The 27,918-nt window shown below is 42.6% G+C and overlaps 1 protein-coding gene across 2 annotated transcripts in view; it reads right to left on the bottom strand.

The window, feature by feature from the left end:
• RNF144A (ring finger protein 144A) overlaps window positions 1-27,682 on the bottom strand; it is a 65,271-nt gene extending 37,589 nt beyond the window's left edge. The window contains exons 1-2 of one of the 2 annotated variants that reach the window (XM_056564128.1): window positions 27,537-27,682; window positions 3,529-3,674 (exon numbers count right to left, since the gene is read on the bottom strand). In XM_056564128.1, the coding sequence (XP_056420103.1) occupies window positions 3,529-3,663 (135 nt within the window). In that variant the 5' untranslated portion in view covers window positions 3,664-3,674; window positions 27,537-27,682. Of the gene's footprint in view, window positions 1-3,528; window positions 3,675-27,092; window positions 27,202-27,536 lie in introns of those variants that run through there. The other variant, XM_056564129.1, reaches the window with a different exon arrangement.
• Window positions 27,683-27,918: the final 236 nt, after the last annotated feature.

Genomic DNA, 27,918 nt, shown 5'->3' with positions numbered 1-27,918 from the left:
GAATTTCCGGGGTGGAAAATCCACCATGTGTATGGCGTAGCCCAATCCCATTGAAAACAATAGGGCTCTAAATACATTTTTCCGGTGGATTCTGCTCAGAAATTCTGTTGAGTGAATATGGTCTAAGGGTGGGGTCACACATAGCGCATTCGCAAATGCGCTACAACTGTCCCTAGAGTGAGCCCCCTGCTGTGCCCAGGCTGTTGTGCCTACGAGCAGACACACAGTGATCTGCGAGTCGCGCGCACATGTGAAGTATACTCACAGACATCACGGCTGCTCTCGGCCTAGCACAGGGAGTAGGTAGAGCGACCGCGATGTCTGTGAGTACATTGTGCATGTGCGCGCGACTCAAAGATTATACTGTGTGTTTGCTCATAGCAGAGAATGGCTTCTATGAGCAGACAAAGCAGGACACACGGGCACCGCGGAGGTTACTCTAGGGACGGTCAGTAGCGCATCCCATTAATAGGAGCAGAGCTGCAGTTACTAGCTGCCACCACTATACAATAAATGGCGCAAGACTTTTAGTCCTGTTCACCGTGTAGTGCAGGATACCGAAAAGGTAATCTGCGGAGAAGCCAGGTGTCAACAACCGCCGATCTGGGATTGTGGTTAAGCCATTCATTATGTAGTCCCATAAAACCCTTTTAATACCATTTTATCATCAGAAATGCTTCAAAATTTTTGAAATAATTCCTATTTTTAAGATTTTTTTTTGCAGCTAAAATGTCTTTTGTTATAATCTTCTTTGTATATTTTCTGTTTCCATACATCGCACCCGATTTGAGGTTAAAGTTCTGCTGTTTCAGTCTTGGAATCTATGTAGACAGTATGTACGGTTATCAGCTCTCTGCAGACAGTCACACATTGGTTTCCAGTGTACGGACTATGACGGATTAGACGGCTTGTTACATCAGTACAGCACGGCCGCCCGCATGATATAAATATGAAAGATCAAAAATAGCACAAGAACTAGAACCCAAAGGTGAGAAATGATACATGAAACTAGGTGAGTGGTTAATATGAAAGGCAAATAAAACATGGAATAAAATAATAAAATGAGCTGCTTTTATGTTAAGGATAAGAAGCAACAACAATATATAAAAACCTTGTAACCTCAAGCCTGGATCACATGGTCTGCCTCCCATAGTAATAGAACAATATATGAGATATGTATACTGTATATATATATATATATATATATATATATATATATATATATATATCCTGCAGAGATATCTGTGGGTAATAAAAGGGATGGACCAGTTACTCCCAACATGTCGCTGTCCAAGCATGCTGGAAGTTGTAATTTAGCAACAGCTGGAGATACACTGGTTGGGAAGCACTGAACTACTTCCTTTACTTTCTTTTATGTCCTATATGAGGTATGGAAGTCTATAATGTACAGTACTATTAATATATATATATATATATATATATTTATATATATATATTATTATTATTATTATTATTATTAGCCCAGCGTTACTACGTTGCTATGTGTTACAGCATGGTAGCTCACTGGTTAGCACTGTTACCTTATAGTGCTGGAGTCCTAGGTTAAAATCCCATCAAGGACAATATCTACAAAGAGTTTGTATGTTCTCCCCGTGTTTTTGTGGGTTCCCTCACGGGAATCTAGGGGAATTTAGATTCTGAGCCCCAATGGGCCCAATTTGAGATATGATAAGCTGTGTACAGCTCTATGAAATATGTGTGTGCTACATATATATATATATATATATATATATATATATATATAAATAAATAAAGAAGAATTATCATTATTATGTTAGGTAGTCTGTAAAATAATAAAAATCTCCAGGTAAACGTGGAGGTACACAAGATTTTACAGTCATTACCATAGATGCCAAGAAAGTCTCCTAGATGGTGTTTTCTCATAGGTAAGGTCCACAGCAGTGGTCTTCGAAACTGTGGACCTCCAGCTGTTGCAAAACTACAGCTCCCATCTGTTCTCCTGCACGCTCCCGACTACTTGTTTTGAATCGAGCTTAAAGGGGTACTCCGGTGGAAAACATTTTTTTATTTTTTTTTAAATCATTTTAAATCAACTGGTGCCAGAAAGTTAAACATATTTGTAAATGACTTCTATTTAAAATTTTTAATTCTTCCAGTACTTATCAGCTGCTATATGCTACTTCAGAAGTTCTTTTCTTTTTGAATTTCTTTTCTGTCTGACCACAGTGCTCTCTGCTGACACCTCTGTCTGTGTCAGGAACTGTCCAGAGCAGGATAGGTTTGCTATGGGGATTTGCTCCTGCTCTGGACAGTTCCTGACACAGACAGAGGTATCAACAGAGAACACTGTGGTAAGACAGAAAATAAATTCAAAAAGAAAAGAACTTCCTGTGACACATACGGCAGCTGATAAGTACTGGAAGAATTAAGAGTTTTAAATAGAAGTCATTTACAAATATGTTTAACTTTCTGGCAACAGTTGATTTAAAAAATAAATAAATAAACAAATAATGTTTTCCACCGGAGTCCCCATTAAATAGTCTCTGTGATTTTAAACAACTTCCCTCCAATAGATAACCTATGTGATTCCTAACATATTTGTAAATTATTTTCCAAAAATGACTCCTTAACTCCCGTGCAGCAGAGCCCCATTGTTGTTAATGGGATTTAGCTGAACAGTGCACACTCTGGAATTTCAGCGGCAGAGCTTCATGGTCATTCTTTTGGCGGAATACATTGCCTTCTATGGAAACCGGCCATGTCTGCGCGATCCTAGTACTGACTGATTCAAACGGCACCAGCCGCCCTCGGAGTTTCTCCTGGTGAAAATTTCGTAGTATGCATAGACCTTAAGTATAGGGGAAGATTAATTATTTCTGTATTTAAGGTTCATATAAGATTTATTTATAAATCCTAGTGAGTAAGGCAGGGCTCAGTGCCTGCCTCGGACATGCCCCTTCCTGAGCAGAGGATATCAGAATGAGTGAGCAGCAGAACAGAGGGAAAATACAGAACTTATATCAGCATTATTTTTATTTTTTTCATTGATATGACAAGTATGTGCTTTAAAGGGTTACTCTGCTTCATAGAGTTCCTGAACGCTGTGTGCGGGCTTCCGTGTTCACGCCCGTCCTCTCGGGACATCACGCCCCGTCATGTGACATCACGTCCTGCCCCCTCAATGCAAGTCTATGGGAGGGGGCGTGACGGCCGAGAGGGCGGGCTTGAACATGGAAGCCCGCACAAAGCGTTCAGGAACTCAATGTTCCGGATGCCGGGGTGCGGAGTAACCCTTTAAGAACTGGATGTTATACACCATTGTTTCCCAACCAGGGTACCTCCAGCTGTTGCAAAACTACAACTCCCAACATGCCCGGACAGCCAACGGCTGTCCGGGCATGCTGGGAGTTGTAGTTTTGCAACAGCTGGAGGCACCCTGGTGGGGAAACACTGGTCTACAAGACTGTTTACACAAGCCATTGTTCCGATGAGTACGATCCCATTCCCCTTCGCATATACAAATAATGCAAGGAAATCTATGCATACCAGTGTACAGAAAATGCATTGGCATTGTGATATTGTGGTCATTTGTTCCACTGGATACTCTCCAAGGCAAAGTTTGCAGGAAACCAGTGGGTCTAGAGCCAAATCCCACGTAGGCCGGTATCTTGCTGTAGTCATGGCAGGTTAATCTGAAAGCAAAAAAAAAAAAAAAGTTAAAATAACATTGATTACATAACTATATAAAAGGCAAATTTACATGTATACTGTATACTGTATGCCTTTATACATGGGCAGTGTGTATACATTATACGTATATGTACATATACATATACTAGTACAAACTCCGCTGCATTGATTCTATAAACTGCTGCATATAGTAAAGTCCATAGAAAGGGATGGCAAATCAGAAGGAGGGCTACTGAGGGCAAAGATGCCGCATTATCCCCTTAAAGGGGTACTCCGCCCCTAGACATCTAGGTGGGGTGTCACCATAAGGCCACTCTGCCTTGGTCAGGCCAGCATTGGGGCATCAAGCTGAATCTTTAACCTGGGTAAAGAAAGCCTAAAACTGTTCTCCAAAGTGGACAAACCTTTAGAAGAGACAATCTCTTAAAGGGGTACTCCAGTGGGAAAAAAAAAAAAAAATTCAAATCAACTGGTGCCAAAATGTTAAAACAGATTTGCAAATTACTTCTATTTAAAAATCGTAAACCTTCCAGTACTTATCAGCTGCTGTGTCCACCACAGGAAGTGCATTTCTTTCTGGAGTTCTTTTCTGTCTGAACACAATGCTCTCTGCTGACACCTCTGTCTGTATCAGGAACTGTCCAGAGTACAAGCAAATCCCCATAGAAAACCTCTCCTGCTCTGGACAGTTCCTGATACAGAGGTGTCAGCAGAGAGCACTGTGGTCAGACAGAAAAGGACTCCTGAAAGAAATACAACTTCCTGTGGAGCATACAGGAGCCGATAAGTACTGGAAGATTTAATTTTTTGGAATAGAAGTCATTTACAAATCTGTATAACTTTTTTGGCACCAGTCTCTCTGCCCTAGTCTCTCCTGGTGGAAACTCCATAGTGTGCATAGACCCTAAATATATCCGAAAATATTTATTTTTGTATTTTAGGTTCATTTGAAATTTATTTATAATTCCTGGTGGGTAAGGGCGGGATAAGTTCTTGCCTTGCACACGCCCCTTCCTGAGCAGTGGATGTCAGAATGAGTGAGCAGCAGAACGGAGAGATTTGTGCGCCAAATACAGAAGCTAGACACATAGACATATGAAGAATCTGCATGACCTTGTGAGTAACATATAGAAGTAGTATTTTTTGCTTTGATATAACAGGTACGTTATTTTACACTAATGTGTCCCAACGAGGTGCCTCCAGCTGGTGCAAAACTACAACTCCCAGCATGCCCGGACAGCCTTCGGCTGTCCGGGCATGCTGGGAGTTGTAGTTTTGCACCAGCTGGAGGCACCCTGGTTGGGAAACACTGATCTGTAGGATAGCTAAGCTAAGTTTCATATAGCCCTTAAAGGGGTACTCCCGTGGAAAATGTATTTATTTATTTTAAATCAACTGGTGCCAGAAAGATAAACAGATTTGTAAATGACTTCTAATAAAAAAATCTTTACCCTCCCAGTACCTTTTAGCAGCTGTATGCTACAGAGGAAATTCTTTTCTTTTTGAATTTCTTTTTTGTCTTGTCCACAGTGCTCTCTGCTGACACCTCTGTCCGTGTCAGGAACTGTCCAGAGCAGCATAGGTTTGCAATGGGGATTTTCTCCTGCTCTGAACAGTTCCTAATACGGGCATCAGGTGTCAGCAGAGAGCACTGTGGACAAGACAAAAAAAAAGGAATTCAAAAAGAAAAGAATTTCCTCTGTAGCATGCAGCTGCTAAAAAGTACTGGAAGGGTAAAGATTTTTTCAAAGAAGTCATTTACAAATCTGTTTAACTTTCTAACACCAGTTGATTTAAAAAAAAAAAAATAAAAATGTTTTCCACCGGAGTACCCCTTTAAATCCCATAGAGATCAGCTACAGAGATCAGCAGGGGCTCCAGCAAGCTTTGTGTTTGTGATGGGAAATTATGTAACTTACAGCTACACCGGGCCGGGCAGTGGCATTACTATTATTATTTTCCTAGGTAACAGAGGAATGGTTACCGACACCCATCTAATTTCCCACATTAAAGGCAGGCGGCATAGCGAAGATTACAGGGTTACAGGAAAAAAAGATACAGAGGCTGCCTGGAAGGGAAAACACTCAGCGCCGCAATAGCCGGGCCCTACAACAGGCGGCATTATTCCAATGTTACATAATGTATCTGTAAATAAGAGCGAAGAAGATCACATTGTACCTTATGTAAAGTAGAGGAAAGATAAACATGGCGCTACAAACAAACCAAGTAACACATACTATACTAAGTAAAGCTCATGTTCACCTTTGACCTCAATTTCAAATACAGGCAGTGATCAACTGTATATAAAGAATTTAGGTACTTTTTTTTTTACATGACGTTTACATTTATATTGGAATCGATTATTAGGCTCCAGAGCCGCATTCATAATTCTGCAAAATATAGTTTCCCAGCAGTTCCTGCTGGCTGAGGATGTGCACATGGCTTGCTATGATGATCCACGTCCTTTACGTGGACCATATGTAAGGTAAAAAAAATAAAATAAAAATAAAAGGACATTTGTTTTGCCTGATTTCCATTTCAGAAAGCCCATTAAAGGGGTACTCTGGAGAATTTTTTTTTTTATTAGTTTTCAAAATGATTTCTATTTCAAAAAGTCTTAAATGGGCACTGTCACCAACTTTATTTTTTGATATGTTGTAATACTTATGTACTACAACATATCTCTAATATTCTTTTGTTATTTTTTTTTTCCATTAAAAAGGTTTAATTTACATTTAAAATCTGGCCACTGAAAAAGGACTGATTTTGGAGTGGCAATCAGTCCATTTTCAGTTAGGCTGCACTCGCTCCCTGCCTGTCAATCAGACAGGTGGGAGCGAGCACATTGGCTCCCCGGCCACTGGCTGGGAGGCCACTCCTCCCGCACATCGCCGCCGCCGCCTCGTTGCCGCCGCTGTTCCTGCACGCCCGCTGCCGGACTCTGTAGTAACTGTAAGTGTAATGAGGGAATCGGGTATGCGGGGCGGGGGGGGGGGGGGGCTTGGGGGGGGGGGGGGGCTTGGGGCGAGGAGTGAACGGGCTAGTGCCGTAGCGGGGGGGGGGGGGGGGAAACGGGCTAGCAAAAAAAAAAAAATAGGATGATGGGAGCTACCCTTTAAAGGAAACCTATAATAAGATACAGTGATCCCTCAACTTATAATGGCCTCAACATACAATAGTTTTAACATACAATGTCTTTTCTGGTCCATTGTAACTTGAAATCAGACTCAACATTCAATACCACGGACAGTCCAGATCTGTAAACCGTGTCAATGGCTGCAAGAACCGACCAATCAGAATGGGCATTCACTGGTAAAACACCTATATTACTGAAGTGTGTGCACTGACTGGTGTCTGGTGGCGCCGTCTGTCCCCATTTTTTTTCCCCGTTCAGGTTCAGTTGTTGCTGCTTGTAAACAGATTAACAAAATACTGAATGCACCATCTTTTCTTCCGTAAAAAAGAAAAAGGAAATGAGCGCAGACGGGTGCAATCGGATGTGAAACGATTATTAAAAAATCCCATTGACATCAATGGGATTTTTTTACAATCCTATCACATCCGTTTGCACCCGTCTGCGCTCATTTCCGTTTTTTGGTTTTTTTACGGGAGAAAAGACGGTGCATGCAGTATTTTTTCTCCCGTCAAAAAAACTGAAGAAAAAAACGGATACAGTAACTTTAACATTGAAGTCTATGGAAAACAGATGAGCCTTTAATGTCATCCATTTGCATCTATTTTTTCAAACCGTTTTTTGAACCGTTTTTCTTTCTGAACATGCTCAGAACAAAAAAAAAAATATATATATATATATATATATATATATATATATATATATAGTTTTTTTTGTTTATTAACTGAACAATAATGGATACAAACGGATACAAACAGATAACATCAGTTTGCATCCGTTATTGCCTGTTTTTTTTAAAGTCCGTTTTTATTTTTGAAGGGAAAAGAACGGAACGCATCTAGACGACCATGTGAACGCAGCCTTACTTTTATATGTATGGAATTGCTTTCTCTCTATTAGTTATCTACTTATTTTTTTTTTAATCCTCACTTTTTCATATTTTTGGATGACATTTTGGGGCTTCAGAACCAATTACCAGGTTTCCATAGAGTTATGATCTCAACATAAAAAAGTTTCAACATACAATGGTCGTCCTGGAACCAATTAATATTGTTACTTGAAGGGCCACTGTATTACCATGTATAACACATGGTAACGCATAATGAATGGTAAAATCTTCTTCCTTGCCATCCCTGGGAGACATTCCTGCCCACAGGGATAGTGAGGAAATGATGTTAGAAAGTGTCCCCCACAGGCTCTGTAAGTAGTCCCCTGGGTGGGGAGCTTTACTCACCTAGTCCCATCTGCTGCGCTGTAACCATGCCTTTCAGCATGATTGACAGTCCGGGCACGGCTCGCGTCATCGCTCTGCTCCGTATGCTTAAGGAGAAGAGCTGTGACATGGGCTGTCAGTCACACTGAGGGGGCGGGATTACAGGCGGAGCAGGGGGACTAGATGATCTTAGCTCCCCGCCCAGGGGACTACTAAAGAACATTACCAGAGTCATCCCTAAGCCGCTCCTGTGTTGTCTTGGCTGAGTGTTTAGGATCATTGTCTTGTTGGAAGGTGAACCTTTGGCCCAGACTGAGGTCCACAGTTCTCTAGATGAGGTTTTTTATCTTTGTACATTGCTTTATTTAAAAACCACCCCCACATCATGATGCGACCACCACCATACTTCAGTGTAGGGATGGTATTGGGCAGGTGATGAGCAGTGTCCAGCTTAAAATTGAGTAATGGTTGATCTGGAAGTTTCTCCCGCCTGCACACAGGATCTTTGTAGCTCAGCCAGATTGACCATTGAGTTTTTGGTTTTCTCTCTTACCAAGGCCATTCTTCCCCGATTACTTAGTTTGAAGGAGTGGTCAGCTCTAGAAGAAGTCCTGGTTGTTCCATTCTTTTTCAAAAGAAGCATTATGGAGGCCACTGTGCTCTTCAGAACTTTCAGTGCAGCAGAAATGTTTTTGTACTCTTGTCCAGATCTGTGACTCCACACAATTCTGCCTCTGAGCTCTACAGGCAGTTCTCTCCTTCTCATGACTTGGTTTTGGCTCTGACATACACTGCTCAAAAAAAGTAAAGGGAACACTAAGATAACTCATCCTAGATCTGAATTAAGGAACTAATCATATTAAATAATTTTTCTTTACATAGTTCAATGTGCTGACAAGAAAATCGAACCAAAATTATTAACGGAAATCAAATTTATCAACCCATGGAGGTCTGGATATGGAGTCACACTCAAAATCAAAGTGGAAAACCCCACTACAGGCTGATCCAACTTTGATGTAATGTCCTTAAAACAAATCAAAATGAGTCTCAGTAGTGTGTGTGGCCTCCACATGCCCGTATGACCTCCCTACAATGCCCGGGCATGCTCCTGATGAGGTGGTGGATGGTCTCCTGAGAGATGTCCTCCCAGACCTGGACTAAAGCATCCGCCAACTCCTGGACAGTCTGTAGTGCAACGTGGCATTGGTGGATGGAGCGAGACATGATGTCCCAGATGTGCTCAATTGGATTCAGGTCTGGGGAACGGGCAGACCAGTCCATAGCATCAATGCCTTCCTCTTGCAGGAACTGCTGACACACTCCAGCTGCATGAGGTCTAGCATTGTCTTGCATTAGGAGGAACCCAGGGCCAACCGCACGAGCATATGGTCTCATAAGGGGTCTGAGAATCTAATTTCGGTACCTAATAGCAGTCAGGCTACCTCTAGCAAGCACATGGAGGGCTCTGCGGCCCCCCAAAGGAATGCCACCCCACATCATTATTGAGCCACCATCAAACCGGTCATGCTGCAGGATGTTGCAGGCAGCAGAACATTCTCCACGGCATCTCCAGACGCTGACACGTCTTTCATCTGTGAAGAGCACAGGGCGCCAGTGGCGCCAGTGGACGTCGGGCCCTCATACCACCCTCATGGAGTCTGTTTCTGACCGTTTTAGTGGACACATGCACATTTGTGGCCTGCTGGAGGTCATTTTGCAGGGTTCTGGCAGTGGTCCTATTGCTCCTCCTTGCACAAATGCAGAGGTAGCGGTCCTGCTGCTGGGTTGTTGCCCTCCTACAGCCTCCTCCCCATCTCCTGATGTACTGGCATGTCTCCTGGTAGCGCCTCCATGCTCTGGACACTACGCTGACAGGCACAGAAAACACTCTTGCTACAGCTCACATTGATGAGCCATCCTGGATGAGCTGCACTACCTGAGCCACTTGAGTGGGTTGTAGACTCAGTCTCCTGCTACCACTAGAGTGAAAGCACCGCCAGCATTCTAAAGTGACCAAAACATCAGCCAGGAAGCATAGGAACCGATAAGTGTTCTGTGGTCACCACCTGCAGAACCACTCCTTTACTGGGGGTGTCTTGCGAATTGCCTATAATTTCCACCTGTTGTCTGTTCCATTTTCACAACAGCATGTGAAATTGATTGTCAATCAGTGTTGCTTCCTGAGTGGACAGTGCGGTTTTCACAGAAGTGATTGACTTGGGGTTACATTGTGTTGTTTAAGTGTTCCCTTTATTTTTTTGAGCAGTGTACATTGTCAGCAGTGAGACCTTATATAGACCGGGCTGTGTCTTTCCAAATCCTGTCCCATCATCTGAATTTACCAGAGATGATTCTAATCCAGGTGTAAGAGCATCATAGAGATGTTATGAGCCCAGAGTTAAATTTCAAGTGTCATAGCAAAGGGTCTGAATTTAATTTTAGTTTTTCGTTTTTGATAAGTTTGCAAAAATTTCTCACATTCTGTTTTCACACTCTCACCACGGGGTACTGAGTGCAGAATGATGGTGGTGCTGCTTGAAGGCCATAACATAACAAACATAACACAAAACATCTCTTTTGAAGTCAATGGTCATTTTATCAGTGTCCTTATTGATTCCACGGTTTTCTTTATTTTGACGTGTGTCCTTGTTATTCTGAAGAGACTCAATGCTTTTCATTTATAAAGCTCTCACCTTGATGTTCTATGTAAAGTACAGGAGTACAATGGCTATGACTGGTGGAGATGAATTTGCTCACGTAGAAGAAGAATGAAGCGCAATACAATCTTGGTGTTATATAAGGTATCATCATCATTATTTAAGTGGACTGTTCACTATACACAAGCCTGTAACATAAAACAGGACGCCCCAATGCTCAGATGTTCTTAAACCAGAGTTTAAAGGGGTACTCCACTGGACAACATTTGGAATTAAATGTTCCGAATGCTGTTTTCGTGCTGCTGAGGTCGACCACGCCCCCGTGACATCACGGTCACGCCCTCTATATGCAAGTCTATGGGAGGGGGCATGACGGCCGCCATGTCCCCTCCCATAGACTTGCATTGAGGGTGTGTGGCCGTGATGTCACAAGGGGCATGGCCAACCCCCGCAGCACGAAAACAGCGTTCAGAACATTTACTTCCAAATGTTGGCCAGTGGAGTACCCCTTTAAGGCCCCTTGTTCTGAAATACTGACTACATCGGTGCCAATAGATTTCACATACTGTATTACAGATGGTTAACATGGATTCGGTCATCAATGTGCAACTGGTGGGAGGTCACCATCCTCATCGCTCATGAGAACAAATAGTTTATCCAGTCACAGTGGCTCATTCACAGATGTAGCTTAGTACTATAGCACAGCCCCATTCACTTCATAGGGAGCTGAGCTGCAGTAACCTGATGTGGCCACAACACTGTGAAGGGAGCACAGTGTAAATACGGGAGCAGCAGTTTTATCAAACAGTTAACCCCCACCGATCAGATATTGATGGCTGTAAATTAAAAAGTCATAGAAAACACCTTTAGCTGAACATCAAGTATATGCTTCACTGCTCAGTGTTCAGGAACAGGGACTCCTACCTTTGACATAAGTCCCTGCTCCTGTTGTAAGTCCCTGTTCATGTAGTAAGTCCTTGTTCCTGCTCCTGTAGTATATCCCTGTTCCTGCTTCTGTAGTAAGATTTTGTTTCTGCTCCTGTAGTTAGTCCCTGTTCCTGCTCCTGTAGTAAGTCCCTGTTCCTGCTCCTGTAGTTAGTGCCAGTTCTTGCTCCTGTAGTACGTTTTTTTCTGCTCCTGTAGTTACCCCCTGTTCCTGCTCCTGTAGTAAGTCCTGTTCCTGCTCCTGTAGTAAGTCCTGTTCCTGCTCCTATAGTTACCCCCTGTTCCTGCTCCTGTAGTAAGTCCTATTCCTGCTTCTCTAGTAAGTCCTATCCCTGCTCCTGTTGTAAGTCCTGTTCCTGCTCTTGTAGTAAGTCCTGTTCCTGCAGTAAGTCCTGTTCCTGCTCCTGTAGTTAGTGCCTGTTCCTGCTCCTGTAGTTAGCCCCTGTTCCTGCTCCTGTAGTAAGCCCTGTTCCTGCTCCTTTAATAAGTCCTGTCCCTGCTCCTGTAGTTAGTGCCTGTTCCTGCTCCTGTAGTTACCCCCTGTTCCTGCTCCTGTAGTAAGTCCTGTTCTTGCTCCTACACTAAGTCCCTGTTCCTGTAGTAAGTCCTTGTTACTGCCTCTTAAGTGAGTAGCGATGCAAGAACTTTATATGCATCACCACTCACCTATGACAGTCTGCATTTTACCCACATTGCGGCCGGAAGTGATGTCCGGATGCTCTTGCCGCAGTGCGGTACTGCGCTATGGCCCCTTGATGTTGTGTCACTGTAATATGTTTAGTGGTGGCTACATGTGAGCATGACATCATTGCAGCAGGCTCCGCAGGCAACACTGGAGTGGGGGTGGAATTACCAGAGAACTTACCGATATATAAAGACTATACTATAGACCCACGCCCTACGGGTTAAAGGAATACTCCTATCATAACTGATGTTAGGTGTTATTCTTGGTCCAGGTTGTGTATGACATGGCAATTCAAAGAACGCCAGAGACAAGATCCCTGAGTCATACACCGCCCCTTACCACCCTGCACTAGATATGCCAGTAATGTTCCCTAAAGTGCTCCCATTATCATATATATGTGTTCTAATTCCCTTTTTTTGCTGCATTCATCCATATATCCACGCACTGCAACGCTTTCCTATCTTGAAACATATGGCTTTGTTACATGTCATAAATATAGGAGGAACGCTAAAAATTTAGGGGAGCACTAAGCCACAAAATATTCCCAATGCGACGCCAATCATGGTTGGAGAAGTTCTCTGTAGGATAGAGCAAATGCTATCTATATTTTAAAATAATCCTGAAATTTTGCAATTCTTATTTTGGCCACTAGGCCTAAAAGTAAACTAAGACTTTCTGTTCTGACTGTGATGATAAGGAGGAGGCTTCTGGAAAGTGATCTGTACAGCATTAAAGGAGTAATCCAGTCCTGAAAAACGTATCCCCTTTCCCAAACCCCTCGGGGAGTGGGGCTTAATTCTTGCTTGGGCTTAATTCTCATTTGGGCTTAATTCTCGCTTGGGCTTAATTTTCGATCAAATTGCCCGCCAGGGTGGGATTAATTCTTGCTTGGGCTTAATCCTTGCTTGGGTTTAATTTTCGACCAAATTGCCTTCCCCGGGTGGGCTTGCTACTCGCTTGGGCTTAATTTTTGGCCAAATTGCCTGCCCGGGTGGGCTTAATTCTTGCTTGGGCTTAATGCTCGCTTGGGCTTAATTTTGGGCCAAATCGCTTGCCCCCGGGTGGGCTTAATACTCGCTTGAGCTTAATATAAAACATCCCTTATCCTTAGGATAGGGGATAAGTTTTTCAGGACTGGACTACTCCTTTAAAGTAACAGGTGATACCAATATATAGAGAAGACCGGATCTTCACAATAGATGATGCTCAGAGATCAATCTATACCAATTCAAAGGTCACACAGCATGTCTAGGCAGCTTTGCCAAAGCATCCCCATAGACTTTTCCCTGTAAAGCAGAAATCTCCAAACAGTAGGCCTCTAGCTGTTGCAAAACTACCACTCCCAGCATGCCCGGACAGCCGTTGGCTGTCCGGGCATGCCGGAAGTTGTAGTTTTGCAACATCTGAAGGTCCATAGTTTAAAGTCCACCGTTATAAGGATTCAGCACTGTGAATCCAGTTGTGTACAATCCAGTTGTGTACAATGTGAACTCCGGTGTTCCCCAAAGTGCTTTTAAGGTGACCCCTACAGAAATAATCTCCTTTATATTCTATGGACCATGAACTGAAAAAGGAAATTGCAATATACGGCATGAAGGCGGCTATGGCTCACGAGGCTCGTCCTACAGATAAATGTTTCTATGGCTACGATTTATTCCCATCAGCGTGTCAAGGGAAAGGGAATTTTTGCTTTTACAGAAAAGTATCTGGTTGTCCTGGTTTTACATGAGGACAACGTTCCACTGGAATAACATCTACATTTGCTTTGTCATATGGAGTTCTCCAGTGGAAAACATTATTTATTTATTTTTTATTAATTTTTTTATCAACTGGTGCCAGAAAGTTAAATAGACTTGTAAATGACTTCTATTAAAAAAATCTTTAGCCTTCCTGTAATTTTTAGCAGCTGCATGCTACAGAGGAAATTCTTTTCTATTTGAATTTATTTTTTGTCTTGTCCACAGTGCTCCCTGCTGACACCTGATGCCAGTATCAGGAACTGTCCCGAGCAGGAGAAAATCTCCATTGCAGACCTATGCTGTTCTGGACAGTTCCTGACACGGACAGAGGTGTCAGCAGAGAGCACTGTGGACAAGACAAAAAAGAAATTCAAATAAAAAATAATTTCCTCTGGAGCATACAGCTGCTAAAAAGTACTGGAAGGGTAAAGATTTTTTAATAGAAGTAATTTAAAAATCTAGAAAATGAAAGGATCGCCCAGCACTTGGAGTTGCAGTTAAAAGTAGCTTTGCTTTATTTAGGAATCTTCAGACAATGTTCACAACAGAGCAAGGTGACTGAAGCGTTTCGCAGTTACGTGCTTAATCGTAGACTTCTGTCATTTTCTACATTTGTACCTAGCCGAAGGTGGGATCGACACTCCCAGGCACAGGTGTTGCGGCTATTCCGAGAGGTGGTGAGCGGTGTGTGAACTCTATACAAACAGTAATTTACAAATCTGTTTAACTTTCTGGCACCAGTTGATTTAAAAAAAATAATAATTTCCACCGGAGTACCCCTTTAAGGCAGCCATACACGTACTGTAAGATGGCTGTCTCTCCCTATCCTCCATATGCATGCATGCTCGGGTCAGCTGAGCTTGCACTCATTTTAAATGCATTCTGAAGCTCCCTAAGAACAAAGAAATCAAAACATGCTACACAACCATCTTTTTTGATCTCCCCCATAGACATGAATACTTGACTTGGAAGAATGCTGATTCCAGACTTCTCTGTTAGTAGCTTAAATTGAGCATGGTGATGGGAGGGTTTGGAGACCCCCATATACATTAGATAGTCACCTGGTCCCACCAAAATCTTCTGATACATGTCTAGTGAGTATTTGGCCTTTCTCTCCATTCCAACTTTGATAATTCAAGGCCCCCCATAAACATGTGATGGCCAAACCCCCCAGACCCCCATCTAGTGTGTATGGTGGCTTCCTGACCGTCGCCCTATATATAATGTCAGGGGAGAAAAAGATCAGGTATGTTGCATTTTTAACTGCCTCATCCTTTTGTTCTTAGGGAGACAGGCCGCTACCAGGAGTCCAGAAGCAGCTCACCCCACCACATTTCCATTCTAAACACATGGATGCTCAACCAAGCTGAGCATTCATGGTTATGTGGGGATCGGGAGGCATAGGTGTCAGCTATCTTCTGTGTATGACTACCTTAAAGGGATATTCCCATCCCAACTTACGTAGTTACGTAAGGCATGTCAAGTTAAATATTTCTGCAAATATATTTATTTAGAAAATTTGCCCCCTTTTCCTGACATTCCTGCTCCTTTCATCTCCTTGCTAGCAGCTTGATGCCTAAGTTACAGACCACTAATCCACTCTAGAGGCCATAGTTAGGCTAATACTGGCTGAGACTCAACATTGCCGTTGCCAGTGATTGGCTGAGGGGCTGTGTGGCACTTTGCGCCCTGATGTCACTCCAGGCCCATGTGTCACGATATCTGACATGAAGAGGACACCAGAGGCACCGCGGGAATGCTGAGGTAAGTAGAGGTTTGTTTTTGATATACTGTGCAATGGCTAAAATGTCCCTCCCACTGGATAACCCCTTTAATTGGTTTCGGGACGACCACTCTATGTTGAGACCATTGTATATTGAGCCCATAACTTGATGGGAAACTGGTAATTGATTCTGAAGCCCCAAAAGTCATCCAAAAATAGGAAAAAGTGAAGATTAAAGACAAATAAGTAGATATCTACTACAGATAAAGCAAGTCCTTACATATAAAAGTAAGAAAGATCTGCTGGGAGCTGTAATCATTGTCTATGTAGAAGACAGGAGCTTCTTCAAGGTCCTGTAAAGTACACACAATGTCCTAAGTAACATGGAGGCGACCTCACCAGGTGTCCAAAGGAGCAGCTAACCATGACACAGGTGAAGAGTAGTACAGAACATGTAGTACCCCCCTGTACTGTAGGGGGCTCTACCAGACAGGAATTCAGTGCATGCACTTCAGTAATACAGGGGTTGTACCAGTGAAATGCCCATTCTGATTGGTCAGTTCTGCCATTTGGCGATACTGAATCGATTCAAAATACTTTTTAATCAATCTTTTTAGGGATGTGGAATTGGTATTTCCCGACGCCCGGGACATGCAGTTCCTGGTGCCGGGCAGGTGAATTTTTCCGGCTTGTGCAAGCAGGGCTGGACCTGACAAGCGTGGCAGCGCTCTGGGTGTATGGAGCGGGCTCCCGACTCTTGCCCGCTCTGTACTCTGCAGCCCCCGGCTGATTTCAGTAGCTGGGGGCCGCCGTTAATATCCAGCATGCGGCGCTCAGCAGTCTGTATGGAGCGGGCTCCGGACTCCTGCCCACTCCATACTCTGCAGTCCCTGTCTATTTTCAGTAGCTGGGGGCCGCCGCTAATAGCCAGCATGCGGCGATCGCCGTGGCTTGCTATTAACCCTTTAGATGACCGCTGTGAAAGCTGACAGCGGAATCTAAAGGGATATGTGAATGCTCCCTGGTGGGCTAGTGGGGTGGATCGCTCTCCCCCCCCCCCCCCCCCCCCCGCAGTACGCAGGGTGATCACGGGCGGGCGATCCACTATAGAGGTAGCCGGAGGGCTTACCTCTGCTTCCTGCTGTCCCGTGGCTCTGTCATTGATAGATCCTGGCTTGACTAGGCTCTATCAATGGATCGCAGATCAATGGAGTTCAATATAACTCCATTCATCTGTCTGAGGAATCTAATGGTTAATCCTAAAAGTCTAATAAAGTGAATAAAAAAATAAAAAAATGTTTTAATAAAAGTGTAAAATACATTGTTTTTGAGACAGAATCGGGATATATCGGGATATATCGTCCTGTAAACAGAATCGGGATTTATCACGATATATCGTATCTTCATGCCGATTCACACCCCTAGTTATTCCAGCCATTGAAATATCTGGACTGTCTGTAGCATTGTATGGTGAGTCTGGTTTTCAGTTACAATGGTCATTGTATGTTGAGGAACCAGTGTGTGTGTGTATATATATATATATATATATATATATAGACACACACACCTAACCACAGCAACCTAGGCAGTGAGCTGTCAACAAGAAAAGGATGGGAGCAGGAATATCAGGAGTAGGAAGCAAATTTGCTAATATATTTTACTTGACATGCCTACCAGGTTTAATTACATTAGTTGAGATAGTGATTCCCCTATAAGTGTCAGTCTTCACTGTAGTTCTGGAATATTATTTGTGAAGCAGGAGGAGCAGGATAAACGGAGGGTGCCCAGATAAGAGTGTATATGAACCGATGCTGCAGAGCAAGGTACATAGGAAAGGTATAAATAGAATTGAGGGAAATAAATTATGATGATCACCAGTAAGTAACGCTGCATCTATGGCTACAATCCAGGGGACTGCCATGGAAGGGGTTTATTAAAAATTAATTTCTCTTATCTCAGGTCAGCAGAGGGGACACTGTCAGCTACTTAAACTGCATCAAATATTACTGAGCATTCCGAGGAAATTAATTACACGATTTATCCTGCACTTCACAGCCCGGCACTGATATCTATATATATAGCAGCACATCATGGATACAGTTCTTTACTGCAGTGTTTCCAGCTAAACGTCTTTGACAGGTTTCCCCACTTCTTTTAGGGCCCAGGTCCAGATCTGGTCAGACAAGTATTTGTCACTCTACAACCCAGCTCAACCTGCCCGTCAACAAAAGAGCGAGCCGGTTGGGTGATATCCAATATGGCAACCAATGAGTATCTCCGCTGTTCGTCTTCCATAAAAACAATGGGGGAGATTTACTCTGCTGTGTTTTGGTATGACATGGCTATGAGGGATACACCTTGTAATACATTCCAGTTACATGTAAAATGTGAAATTACATTATCATTTGGCGCAGAAAACTGCCCACCTGGCGGGCACGCTACGCTTCCACTATGTGCAAAAAACAAGAAAAATGGAAAGTGACTATCGGAAGGAGGCTTTAGAAACTGGAGATGGTGTTGAAGCCCTAGGGTCAAGTTTGAAAACTGCTACAGCATCAATGGCTCCAACCAGTGAGAACATGTGTGATAGCCTGGGGGAGAAGTATATGGGGAGTATAGCTTTGCGGTGACTAAAGGGTGTCTAGTTAACCCTAGCTATTCGTGACGCCAGGGTGAGGGCTTGTCCTACTGCCACCCTTCCCAAGAGCGATAGGGAGGTATAGAATAATTGAATGTCCACAACCGGAGAGTTTGCTGAGAACAGTTGGAACTTTACTGAAGATTTTATGCAAGCTTCATAACCAGAACAGTCTCTATACATGCAAATTCTCTTGGAGATTGACAGTGGTTGGGACCTCAAGCAATTTAGAGTCCTTAGACTGATATGCGCTGTTCCACTGGATTTAGGGGATTTAGTTTTGGTCCAGTAGTCACGCTAGCTTTAGCGGGGATTAGTTTAGAACTCACGGTTTAGTTTAGGCTGAGGCCGGTAGGTTTTCTGGCCTAGCGTGTCTTTGAAAGTTGCGCAGATCCGTCCTGCTAGTCCAGCATCCACGAGAGCAGCAACCCAAGAGAGCGATAATTGGCTACAGCTCCCTTATATGGGCAGGGGCTGGACTAGAGCTAATTGGTCCAATACTTCTGTCAATCACCTTCACATAGAATTATGGGTAAACATGTGACCCAAGGACCTCCAAAGATCCTCTAACACACCATAGAGGAATCAACATAGTCACATGACCAAAGGTCCTGCGACGCTAACAAGGTAAGTATACTATACATTATATTAAATATACATTATTACTAAATATGTTCATATAAACATCACAGAATTAGAATAGAGGAGAGGCGACTAGGGGCTGTCCCACCTGGGGGACCCTACCTGAGCATAGTTACTCTGACTTTGGGGACCACCACACCAGGTACGGTATGCAATACGGTACCGGCACACCACACATGTGACCAAATGGGTTGGGGGAGGGGATTACCTACCTACTTAGGGCTTCTACATATTGTGTGTGCGTGTGTGGGGGGGATTATATACCTACTGCAGGCTTCTACCTAATGTGAGAGGGGGATTATCTACCTACTGGAGGCTTCTACCTAATAGGGGGGATTCCCTACCTAACTACTGGGAGCATTCCCTAATTATGAGTCAATGAGGGCCTCATGTTCAACTTTCGCCTAAGACTTTACAAAGTCTGTCATATGACATTACGAAAAAATGTATAAAAAAAAAAAAATTAATTAATAATGTGTGCAAGTCACCACTTAAAAAAATATTGGTCCCCGTACTTGGTCTTAAAAAAAATAAATAATCTTAATATCCTGAAGATGCAAGCTAAATTTTGAGCTGAAAGAGGAATTTATTATTTTTTTGAACAGTACTAAATGTAAACCTTGTCACCCCTTCCCATGTCAATGACTAGTTGTGTACTTAGTCTCTATTTCCATGGGCTTCTATCATTATCTCCTGCAAGCCCAAGGCCATTCTCTCCTAGAAACAGGCTCCATTGTTCTGTACGACCCTATAGTCTACAGCAGTGGTCTTCAACCTGCGGACCTCCAGATGTTTCAAAACTACAACTGCCAGCATGCCCGGACAGCCAGCGGCCAGGGACTTCAGGCTGCAACCCCTGTAACATTAGGGTGAATGATATAGAACAGTGGTCTTCAACCTGTGAACCTCCAGATGTTTCAAAACTACAACTCCCAGCATGCCCGGACAGCCGATGGCTGTCCGGGCATGCTGGGAGTTGTAGTTTTGCAACATCTGGAGGTCCGCAGGTTGAAGACCACTGGTCTACAGTGAATATATCTTTTCGACAAGCATTTAATCTACCTCCTCTCTACGTATCTATCTTTCCTGTAGCTTATTAGTTACACATATGCCATAGATTAGAAATTCCGCATTGCATATTTTAAGAAATGACTTGGAGATCCAGATTTCACATCAGACTGAGATTAGCACAGAGAGCCCAGTTTAGGGAACATATGAAGTAAAAGTGGCTTTGCCCAACAGTACACTACACACTACACCAGGGCTAGACAAATCCCAGTTGTCAGGTCACAATGGCGACTGGAAACATTTTGTTCTTGTGCCTATGTTTTTGTCAGTCATTTCTAATAAACCCATTCCAGCCCGCGATGTACTAGGCCTCAGTACAGGCCGTGAGTGAGTAACTGAAAAAACCTGCTTCAAACAGGCTGGAGCAATAAAGTGCCATTCTCACTGAGCAATATAATGCTTATGCATTACATTGATCTACATTAAAGGAGTATTCCAGCGTAGAATAATTTATCCCCTATTCAAAGGATAGGGGATAAGTTATAGATCGCGGGGGGTCCGAGCGCTGGGGCCCCCCGGGATCTCCTGGATGGGGCAGCGGCAGTCAGCAGGAAGTGAAGTTTCGTCCCCAGCAGACACGCCCCCTCCATGTATCTCTATGGGGTACATGGAGGGGGCGTGTCAGCCGCCGTGTCATGCGGGGACAGAACGCCCCCTTTCCAGCATACTGCTGTGCCTCATTTCCAGCATACTCCCAGCGCTCGGACCCCCCGCGATCTATGATCTATAACTTATACCCTATCCTTCGGATAGGGGATAAGTTATATTGCACTACAGATCTCCTTTAATCTAGATCAGCATTCAAACAATAGGGGAAGGGAGGGGGGAAGGGGGGGGGCACAAAAATAAAAAGTGGGTGGGGGACACAAAAATAAAAAGTGTAAAAAAAACTGTTAAAATGTTTTTAAAAAATATTTTAAAAATCCCGCCCCTAATTCGAATCATCCCTTGTAAACAGAGACTAAGGGTATGTTCACACGGCAGAATTTCATTGTGAAATCTGGCAAAAAATAATAATAATAATAATAATTTGCTTCAAAATTCTCCTACATGAAGTTAAAGGGGTACTCCGCTGGAATACATTTTTTTTTTTTAATCAACTGGTGCCAGAAAGGTAAACAGATTTGTAAATTACTTCTATTAAAAAAAACGTAATCCTTCCAGTACATATTAGCTGCTGTATAATACACAGGAAGTTCTTTTCTTTTTGACTTTCCTTTCTGTCTGACCACAGTGCTCTCTGCTGACACCTCTGTCCATGTCAGGAACTGTCCAGAGCAGGAGAGGTTTTCTCCTACTCTGGACAGTTCCTAAAATGGACAGAGGTGTCAGCAGAGAGCACTGTGGTCAGACAGAAAGGAAATTCAAAAAGAAAAGAACTTCCTGTGTATTATACAAAAGCTGATAAGTACTGGAATGATTAAGATTTTTTTAATAGAAGTAATTTACAAATCTGTTTAACTGTCTGGTACCAGTTGCTTAAAAAAAAAAAAAAAAATTCCAGTTACATTCAAACAACAGATTTTCTGCTGCGGAAATTCTGCATTCCGGATTTCGCCAAAAAGAATGAACATGTCGATTGGACTCTGAATTCCGTCTGAAATCTGTGTGTTAAACGCAAGAAATTCTGCATACATTTTGTGAACATTTTGGTGAAACCCGCAAAACTCAAAAAAAATCTGCTTCCAGCTTGGCAGGACTGAATATGAGCGGAACCACAGAAATGTCCCTGTGTGAACTTAGCCTAAAGATGAACATCTGCAATCTGTGAATCTTCTGCTGTGGCACTATAACTCCCAGCATTGCTGATAGCTGATTTACACCTCCATTCTTTGCCATTGCCATATACAATGTTTTCCAACCAGAGTGCCTCCAGCTGTTGCAAAACTACAACTACTAGCATTCCCGGACAGCCTTTGGCTGTCCAAGTATGATGGGAGTTGTAGTTATGCAACCGCTGGGGTCACTCTGGTTGGGAAACACTGGCCCAATGCTATAGATTTAATCATTAAGGCCGGCCATGTTAAAGGGGTACTCCGGTGAAAACCTTTTTTCTTTTAAATCAACTGGTGGCAGAAAGTTAAACATATTTGTAAATTACTTCTATTAAAAAATATTAATCCTTCCAGTACTTATTAGCTGCTGAATGCTACAGAGGAAATTCCTTTCTTTTTGGAACACTGATGACATCACGAGCACAGTGCTCTCTGCTGACATCTCTGTCCATTTTAGCAACCATGCATAGCAGATGCATAGCAGATGTATGCTAAGGGCAGCATGGTGGCTCAGTGGTTAGCACTGCTGCCTTGCCGTGCTAGGGACTTGGGTTCAAATCCCACTAAGGACAACAATAAATAAAGTATTATTATAATAACGTCAGCAGAGAGAACTGTGCTCGTGATGTCATCAGAGAGCATTCCAAAAAGAAAAGAATTTCCTCTGTAGTATTCAGCAGCTAATAAGTACAGGAAGGATTAAGATATTTTTTAATAGAAGTAATTTACAAATATGTTTAACTTTCTGCTACCAGTTGATTTAAAAGAAAAAAGGTTTTCACCGGAGTACCCCTTTAAGTCAATAGGGTCGGATATCTGCATTGTTCTACAGTGAGGGAATGCAAATAGCTTGTGGTCCTATATTAGTCAAATGATCCCACGGCCAGATGGTTTGGGGGCACAGTGTGGAACAATGTACACTGAGCAGCTCTGTGTAAGGCCTAACATGTCCCCCTCAGAAACCCCTCCCTCCGGTAATACAAAACCACTAATTGTACAAAGACAATAAGATAGTAATGCTGCAAACCTATAGACTGCAATATAACATCTACACGCAGGGGCCCATGGGCTGGAATCCAACCAGGGCAACATCTGCTGGAAAGTAACTTCTCAGCTTCCAGCTGTTGCAAAACTACAACTCCCAGCAGGCCCGGACAGCCTTTGGCTGTCCGGGCCTGCTGGGAGTTGTAGTTTTGCAACAGCTGGAGGCACACTGGTTGGAAAATCAGACTGATGGGGAAGCTACGATCCAGGAGAAAGGAAAAAAAAAAAGTTGCCATATAGGTGAAGTTACTTTCCATTGTATTTAATGGGTCACATAGATGCAAATCCAAACAATGTTGCAGTATCTTGTAATACCTTTTTTTAATTGGACTAACAGCATTTTGTCTCTACAAGATACTGCAACATTGTTTGATTTGCCTCTGCATCTCTGGACTAATATGGCTACTCCAATTTACTACATTATGGGTCATATACAAATAGAGGGCTCCAGGATGTCGTTTGTAACTGTAACAAAAAAAAAAGTGGAAGTCCTGAAGAAGCATCATGAGGTGTTTATGGAGACGCAGCCCCTTTAATGGCCTCCTATAAGGTTTATGTACTGTGCAGCCTTATATACTATACAAGCATTCCCGAGATGGGGGAATTAGATTGTGAGCTCTATAGGATTCTGTTTGTATTCAATGTAAAGTGCTGCTGTATATGCTGGTGCTATATGAACAAATACATATATTATAACTAAATGACAACGAATAACACTGCATGAATACAAGTATATATCTATAATACTGGCGATATCAATGGAAAACTATACAACAAGCTAAGAGACAGTGAGCTGGTTGGGTACCAGGAAGCTATATATCTATCTCATATCTATCTATCTATCTATCTCCTATCTATCTATCTATGTATGTTTCTATCTATCTCCTATCTATCTATCTATCTATCTATCTCCTATCTATCTATCTATCTATCTATGTTTCTATCTATATTTCTATCTATCTCCTATCTATCTATCTCCTATCTATCTATCTATCTCCTATCTATCTCCTATCTATCTATCTCCTATCTATCTATCTCATATCTATCTATCTCATATCTATCTATCTATCTCATATCTATCTATCTCCTATCTATCTCATATCTATCTATCTATCTATCTATCTATCTATCTATCTCCTATCTATCTATCTAGCTATATTTCTATCTATCTCCTATCTATCTCATATCTATCTATCTATCTGTCTGTCTGTCTGTCTATCTATCTATCTCATATCTATCTATCTATCTATCTATCTATCTCCTATCTATCTATCTATCTATCTATCTCCTATCTATCTATCTATCTATCTATCTCCTATCTATCTCCTATCTATCTCATATCTATCTATCTCCTATTTATATCATATCATATCTATCTCCTATCTATCTATCTGTTTCCCAACCAGGGTGTCCCAGCTGTTGCAAAACTACAACTCCCAGCATGCCAGGACATGCCTGTCCAGGCATGCTGGGAGTTGCAGTTTTGCAATAGCCAGAGGTACCTTTGTTGGGAAACATTGGGGGAGATTTATCAAAACCTGTGCAAAGTAAAAGTTGCCCAGTTGCCCATAGCAACCAATCAGCTTGCTTCTTTTATTTTTACCTAAGGCCTCTGCAAACTGAAAGAAGCGATCTGATTGGTTGCTATGGGCAACTGGGCAACTTTTCCTGTAGACAGGTTTTTATAAATCTCCCCCATCGATCTAATGTATCAACAGTATCTATCTATCTATCTATCTATCTGTCTATGTCATATCTATCTAGTTTTTTTTTATCTAGTTATTTTTGACATGTGGGTAGTTTCTGTATTTTTATAGCTAGATTTGATATAGATTAATAGATAATAGATAGATACAAAAATATATAGAAGACAGATAGATCAAAATATATTAGACAGATTAGATTACATCGACAGATATAAGATAGATAGATAAATAGATGGATGAAAGATAGATAGATAGATAGATAGATACAAAAATAGAGGGATATATAAATAAGAGATAGAGAAATAGAGATGAGAGATAGATATGAGATAGATAGATATTAGATAGATAGATATGAGATAGATAGATATTAGATATATATTAGATAGATAGATAGATAGATAGATAGATAGATAGATAGATAGATAGATAGATAGATATGAGATAGATAGGAGATAGATGAAAGATAGATAGATAGATAGATAGATATGAGATAGATAGGAGATAGATGAAAGATAGATAGATAGATAGATAGATACAAAAATAGAGGGATATATAAATAAGAGATAGAGAAATAGAGATGAGAGATAGATATTAGATAGATAGATAGATAGATAGATGATAGATAGATAATTGGATATGAGATAGATAGATATGAGATAGATAGATATTAGATATATATTAGATAGATAGATAGATAGATAGATAGATAGATATGAGATAGATAGGAGATAGATGAAAGATAGATAGATAGATAGATAGATAGATAGATAGATATGAGATAGATAGGAGATAGATGAAAGATAGATAGATAAATAGATAGATAGATAGATAGATAGATACAAAAATAGAGGGATATATAAATAAGAGATAGAGAAATAGAGATGAGAGATAGATATTAGATAGATAGATAGATAGATGATAGATAGATAATTGGATATGAGATAGATATAGGTTGATAGATACCTCTCTAAATGTATCTAAATCTTTTTATCTACATTACTTAGTATGTTTATGTATCTGTCTGATAATCTATCAATATAACGATAAAAAACTACTCACATGTCAATAACATCACTTTAGCAGTGCAATAACACACCAAGTAACCACAAATAACAGCTACATTTAGAAGTGATAAACAATGTGTTACATAGTAACAATGCACATGATTTCATCATGCCTGTCTCCAGCACCCAGTGTGCCCAGCCTGCCACATGATGAATGACCACATACATGACACAATGACATCATCACCAACATCCTGTGCACATCACTTACAGTCTTATCATTCAAATGCAAAAGATTGTATCCAAACATTATTAACACATTGTACATGTCATGATGTGTCTATAGACAGCTGGAGAAGCATCTATTAGGACAATACACATAACATGCATCTATCTATCTATCTATCTCATGTCTATCTATCTCATATCTATCTCATATCTATCTATCTCATATCTATCTCATATCTATCTATCTATCTGTCTCATATCTATCAATGCAATGCATTACTCTTTTTTTCAGCTGTTTCCTACATAAAGCCCACTTTGACCCTAAGCAATCCCAGCTCTGAGGCCCCTACCTACCATCATTAGCTCTGCACCCCTTTTCCCCACCATCCTTAGCACTGCACCCCTTCTCCCCACCATCTTCAGCCCTGCACCCCTTCTCCCCATGATCCTTAGTACTGTACCCCCTTCTCCCCAGCATCCTTAGCACTGCACTCCCTCTCCCCACCATCCTTAGCACTGCACCCCTTCTCCCCACCATCCTTAGCACTGCACCCCTTCTCCCCACCATCCTTAGCACTGCAGCCCTTCTCCCCACCATCCTTATCCCTGCACCCCTTCTCCCCACCATCCTTAGCCCTGCACCTTCTCCCCACCATTCTTAGCACTGCACCCCTTCTCCCCACCATCCTTAGCACTGCACCCCTTCTCCCACCATCCTTAGCACTGCACCCCTTCTCCCCACCATCCTTAGCACTGCACCCCTTCTCCCCACCATCCTTAGCACTGCACCCCTTCTCCCACCATCCTTAGCACTGCACCCCTTCTCCCCACCATCCTTAGCACTGCACCCCTTCTCCCCACCATCCTTAGCACTACACCCCTTCTCCCCACCATCCTTAGCACTGCACCCCTTCTCCCCACCACCCTTAGCACTGCACCCCTTCTCCCCATGATCCTTAGCACTGCACCCCTTCTCCCCATGATCCTTAGCACTGCACCCCTTCTCCCCACCATCCTTAGCACTGCACCCCTTCTCCCCACCATCCTTAGCACTGCACCCCTTCTCCCCACCATCCTTAGCACTGCACCCCTTCTCCCCACCATCCTTAGCACTGCACCCCTTCTCCCCACCATCCTTAGCACTGCACCCCTTCTCCCCACCATCCTTAGCACTGCACCCCTTCTCCCCACTATGCACACACAGCTGTTCAGTATCTCACCCCACATCCAGCTCCTCAGCCCTGATGCCAGCAGCTCACACACACAGTGTTAGAGAAGTCCTCCTGTGTAATAGCAGCAGCAGGCACTAAGCACTCTCCTCCCTCTTCCTTCTTATCTGGTGGCCAGCCTCAGGAGGAGGGGAGAGAGTACAGTGCCTGGCAGTCTCCAAACCAGGGGAGGGGGGGGGGGGGGGGGGGGCATTATCTCTATAATCACTGCACATTCACCTACAATAGTGTGACTTTATCTGCTTACCCTGCAATGCAATATTTACACAACACACATAAACAAAACAAACAGAGAGCAGTGACAGGCCAGGAGGATTCTGCAAGAAGAAGGCAGACAAAGAACAAAGCACAGTAATATATGTGCAAAACCTACAGGATGGTAAGAAGAGGCTTCTGATCCTGATCACAGGTCATGAAAGGGTTTATTCTACTTACTAGCAGCATAGATAGAGCTACAGCCTCTGCACAGCAAGCCTGGGAGCCTGATGCGGTCTGCAAGCCGCGCATGCGCACTTCAGGATGCTGGGATAATGTGCCCCTGATGCTATAAGCTGCAAGAAAGTCTTGAGGCTGGAGGAGGCTGAGACAAGAAGTGACTGGCAGGGAGGAGGGGGTGTTCCACTGAGTCACACTGGGAGATGTGTGGATAAGCTGCATGTCCCTGGCATGGTACTGTAGGCTGTCAGCTGAAAAGTAAGACAGAAGGCACTGAAATAGGAACATTTCCCTAAACGCAAATACATACACAAACAAATACAAAATTATATAATAAATGCAAATACACAAACAACTAAAAAATAAACTAATGCAAATCCAT

The sequence above is a fragment of the Hyla sarda genome, chromosome 3 (assembly GCF_029499605.1).
Source record: "Hyla sarda isolate aHylSar1 chromosome 3, aHylSar1.hap1, whole genome shotgun sequence".
Classification (NCBI taxonomy): Eukaryota; Metazoa; Chordata; class Amphibia; order Anura; family Hylidae; genus Hyla; species Hyla sarda.
Note: the sequence above shows the minus strand (reverse complement) of the source record. Positions and strands in the feature narration are given on the sequence as shown.